The sequence below is a fragment of the Silene latifolia genome, chromosome 3 (assembly GCF_048544455.1).
Source record: "Silene latifolia isolate original U9 population chromosome 3, ASM4854445v1, whole genome shotgun sequence".
NCBI classification, from domain to species: Eukaryota; Viridiplantae; Streptophyta; class Magnoliopsida; order Caryophyllales; family Caryophyllaceae; genus Silene; species Silene latifolia.
The window spans coordinates 88874133-88878604 of NC_133528.1; the positions used below are offsets into that span (position 1 = coordinate 88874133).

At 33.4% G+C, this 4472-nt stretch overlaps 1 protein-coding gene across 1 annotated transcript; it reads right to left on the reverse strand.

Annotated features, from left to right (window-relative positions):
• Positions 1-929: 929 nt before the first annotated feature.
• On the reverse strand, positions 930-4151 carry LOC141647771 (gibberellin receptor GID1B-like). Its single transcript, XM_074456099.1, has 2 exons — positions 3814-4151; positions 930-2466 (listed from the first exon to the last, which is right to left on the reverse strand). The coding sequence occupies exons 1-2, from the start codon at positions 3850-3852 to the stop codon at positions 1468-1470; spliced, it is 1038 nt and encodes a 345-aa protein (XP_074312200.1). The 5' UTR covers positions 3853-4151; the 3' UTR covers positions 930-1467.
• Between the last annotated feature and the right edge of the window lie 321 nt (positions 4152-4472).

Genomic DNA, 4472 nt, shown 5'->3' on the forward strand with positions numbered 1-4472 from the left:
TATGTTAATCTTTCGATGTGGGATAATTCTATTATTTATAATTGGATAACCCCGTCTTATGGTGATTTTCCGATGTGAGACGATTCTACTATTTATACGTAGTATGTTCATCACACTTGCATTATTTTTCAATGCGTACATATAACATACTAAGAAGCACGTCTTTAATTTTTTAATTCCAAATCTAATTATATAATTTTTTTATGATAGTTTTTTATCAAATGAAATGTAAAATGTTTTTATATAAAACTTATAAACATGACTTGGATATATAATATAGGAAATATAATTATAATAATTAAAAAATATCCACTTTATTTTTTATATCATATTGTGGAGATATGATACAAACTTTTAAGAGCTCTTTAAGATAATACTTGAGAGACTCAAATATTTTGGGTTAATACTTAAGTTTCAAGGATGCTTCCTATTTATAATCATAGGATTAACCCATTTTGTTAATCTTTCGATGTGGGACAATTCTATTATTTATACGTAGTATATTTTTCACACCTACACTAATTTTTTTAACAATACTTTGTTGTCAAATGAAATGGAAAAATTTTTATATAAAAATTGGAAATATCACTTGAATATAATTTAGGAAATATATATATTATAATAACTAAAAGATTCTCCACTTTATTTTTTAGATAAAAAATTATTATTTATAATACTTTCCTAAATTGATTTTTGATGATGTGGACGCTCTAGAATCGCTCGAAAAAAAGCCTCTTTTATAAATATATATAGATATAGATATATAGATATTTATTATTAGGCAAGAACATAAATTGGATGGAATATATCATTTCAATATTATTATTGACAATCATAATTCAATCTAATGGTAGAGTTCAAGATGGCTTTTGGAGCACGTTTACTTCATTTAAGGTGGTGAGGTAAAATGATTAATGAATGCTCCAAGAGAAAACAAAGTTAAGCTATTAACAAAAAAAATCGTTTATGATTACTTCAAGTCTAATAACACGGGTATAAAATTACATTAATGCTTCACAATCATAAGGGCTTGGATTTGATGTACACAAAATCCATCCTCTCTAAAATTAGTACACCAATACCTTCCAACAATATCCTATTTCCTCCATTTGATTTGATCAGTAAATTTCCCCATGCTCACCGGAATGCGGCACAGAGTTGATTCTGGCAAAGAATCAAGGAACCTTCTAACTATATTATCATTGAGCATGAGCATTCAAGACCAGACGTATGACCATGGATACACCAATTAATGACGGAAATAATCTTGATTTTGAGCATACACCAGCTCCATTGAGACCCTTCAAATCAACCAAATGTGATACTACCAATTATACTATTCATATTATTAGGAGTCCAAATGTGAGCAAACCTACCTACCCACCGAAGAGAAAATGTCAAAACTGTTTTTGTCGTGTATAACAAGGATCATGTGATGTAGATAAAACCAGAGAAAGCTGCGTAGTACTACAAACAATCAGGATTCACAAAGTTTTTGATTTCATCCATTAGGGTGTAGAAATGATCATTATTTGGTATGAAATAGAACCCAATTGTGGCTTGTTCTAGGTATAGCAATTTTACCTCATATTCCGAGGTTCTAAGCCCTTCAACATAGGCCAATTGCCAGTCTTGACTAAGGTCGAAACCAGCTACAGCCACTAAACTCCTCGGAAATTTTAGCCCTTTGATACTCTTCCCTCTTGGACCGAATATATTACAAGCGGGATGGTCTCTATCTTCTCCTTCAGGAAGATATGCGCGCCAATACCAATCCCGATCTTGGATTGTAACAAAATATTTCCCGTCCAATCTATTCTCGGACTCAGTCCTAGTTTCCCCTCCAAACATCGGATGGAGCAAGATATTTCCGATCACATCAACACTTTCTTCAGAAGCCCTAGCTGCCACATGATGGGCAATGTTTCCTCCCGAACTATCCCCACATAGATACACATGAACCTTAGAATCCTTACCACTTTCTAGCCAAGGTCTTGTACAAACCCATTTAAGGGCAGACCACCCATCATCATAGGCGGCTGGGTATCTGTGCTCAGGTGATCTTCGGTAGTTCACCGACACAACAACCGCCTTACAATGGCTAACAAGACGCCTACAAAAAGTGTCATATATGGCACTATTAGCCGAAGAGTGGGTGAAACTCCCACCATGAAAAAATACTATAACAGGCACAACTTTATTTGTACTCAAGGGCTTCTCCAACTCTACAACACCCCATTGTGCCTCACTTCCTGAAGATGGCATGTAAACCCGGTTTAGAAGATTCGTGGACTTATCCACAATGTCGAAAGAGTACACCCCATCAACTGGGGTTGCATTGGCAAGGACTTTACGGTCAAGATATTCATTCAATTCCCGATTGAACGTTCCATCTGGTCGGCGAAGAAGGTTGTAAGCAAGCTTGAAATTTGAAATCAAAATCCATGTGTTTAGTGGAACAACACTCTGTAACAAGAATTTCAATTGTAACAAGAATTTCAATTAATTCAAATGAACAACATCTCATTGGTACCAAATTTCCCTGCTAAACGCTCCAATAAACCAAAAATGAAGCAAAAATTATATATTTGTAATTGAGAAAATTGTGCTAAAATACTCCTTCCATTCCCGTCATTAGTTTACCTTTGCTTTTGACATAAATACCAATAAAAGAGGAGGGGACCATTTATGAGTATTATTATTAAGTGACAAATAGACAAATATGTTACAAGGGAGATCAAATTACCTATCAAAAATATGCTCAATATAGAAAGGTAAACAAATAACGGGGACGGAAGGAAGAGCTATAAACTAAGAATCAGTCATGTGAAAAAGTGAAAGTACAAATTCAGACAATTAAACAAAGATTGATGATCAGATATATAAAAGCAACTAATACCAAAAATCTAATCAAAGATAAAAAAAACCAGTGTTTTGAATTTTATGCTACCCAAATAAACACAATTTCTCATTATAGACAGAGATATCCGTCTATAGTTACAGACGGGCCAAATATCCACCTATTTTAAGCATAAGATAAGCAACAAATTGCATGATGGCCCAAAAATGTCATCACGTAAAAAATATTTGACCCGTCTTTCACTTCAGATGGATATATCCGTTTATAATAAAACTAATTGCCAAATAAATTTGAAGCTATCATGTGTGTACAGTACATCACAATGTTTTGACTTTTCTGACCCAAAATAGAAATACACAAAGAAGAGACACATTTAGAGTTTATTAACATTAAAAAACAAGCAGAAATGACAAGATGAGAAGCTCAAGAATCTAGTCTTTCTCCTTTAAACAGCAATTAGGATCCTCTCTATTTCCTCTAACAAACCCATTTAATAATATTATCCTTTCTATACTCTATTGACCCTTTTTTCTATGCATAAATGGTGAACCGTTCGATGTTGATAGAATCCAATCTCGTCCGTTGATAGGAAATGGACTCTCCATTTCTTTTTACGAAATGGAGAGGATTTAAACAACACCCAAGTTGAGGATGATATTCATATTTCATAAAGCATTTAGCAAAAATAAACATAACATGGAAAAATCTGAAAACTAAAATCATAAATCACGAGGATCAGTTGATAGACGTCAAATTGCAGAGCATTTATATAGATGGGACAAGGTTTTAGCTAATCTTGGGATATTCTACTTTTGTTCTATCTATCTATATGACCGGTTTTAAGTTTATGACTAGACTTAACAATAATTTGTGGATGAAAATAACATAGGGGTATCAAGAGATCTCATCAACCATTTAAAATCCAGAAAAAAAAATAAAAATAAATAAAATACCTTGCATTCATTTGTATTGATTTCATTACTGCCAGCCATAAGAGTAAAATTTTATGAAAGTAAATGAATGATATTTCACGTTTTGTGGTGGTTTATGATGTTTGATTGCTGTAAGACGTGTGTTAGTAGGGCTTGGTTAATAATCATGCCCACCAAAATTTGAAGTATGAGTGTTTGTTTTTTATGGGGGAGTTTTGATTTGTTGGTATTTATAATAAGGAAAAGGAGGAGAAAGAAACACAAGTAATTACAAGAAGAAGAGATGTGGACAAATAAAGCGGGGGATTTAAGAGGAAGAAGAGAGAGAAAGGGAAGAAAATAAGCGTGGAGTCAAATGTAAAAGGTGCGACGGTGGTGGACGGAGATTTAACAAACGACAAATAAGCTGCCCAATCTAAACTCTCTTTTGTGGACTCTTGGGTCCTTTTTCTCTTTCTTTATTTGTATTTCTATTATTATTTCACAGGTAGCTTTGAATTTTGTCATTTTGTGAAAAGTACCCAATTTTTTAAGTTTGCACGGTAGATATTCCACCTTCCAAAAACCACCCGATGATGATCGGACTATAAGGTGTTTTTGATATGTGGGCGTGGATTGGCTATAAATGAGACGGTTTAATGCACTACTCGAATATGAAAAATGATTTCAAAAATGGTTTT

What these genes read in the sequence shown, in the direction of transcription:
- LOC141647771 (XM_074456099.1), bottom strand. Translation starts at nt 3,852, where the DNA reads ATGGCTGGCAGTAATGAAATCAATACAAATGAATGCAAG. An exon ending in TCAATACAAATGAATGCAAG is followed by an intron (nt 2,467 to 3,813) that starts GTATTTTATTTA and finishes TTCTTGTTACAG; the next exon opens with AGTGTTGTTCCACTAAACAC.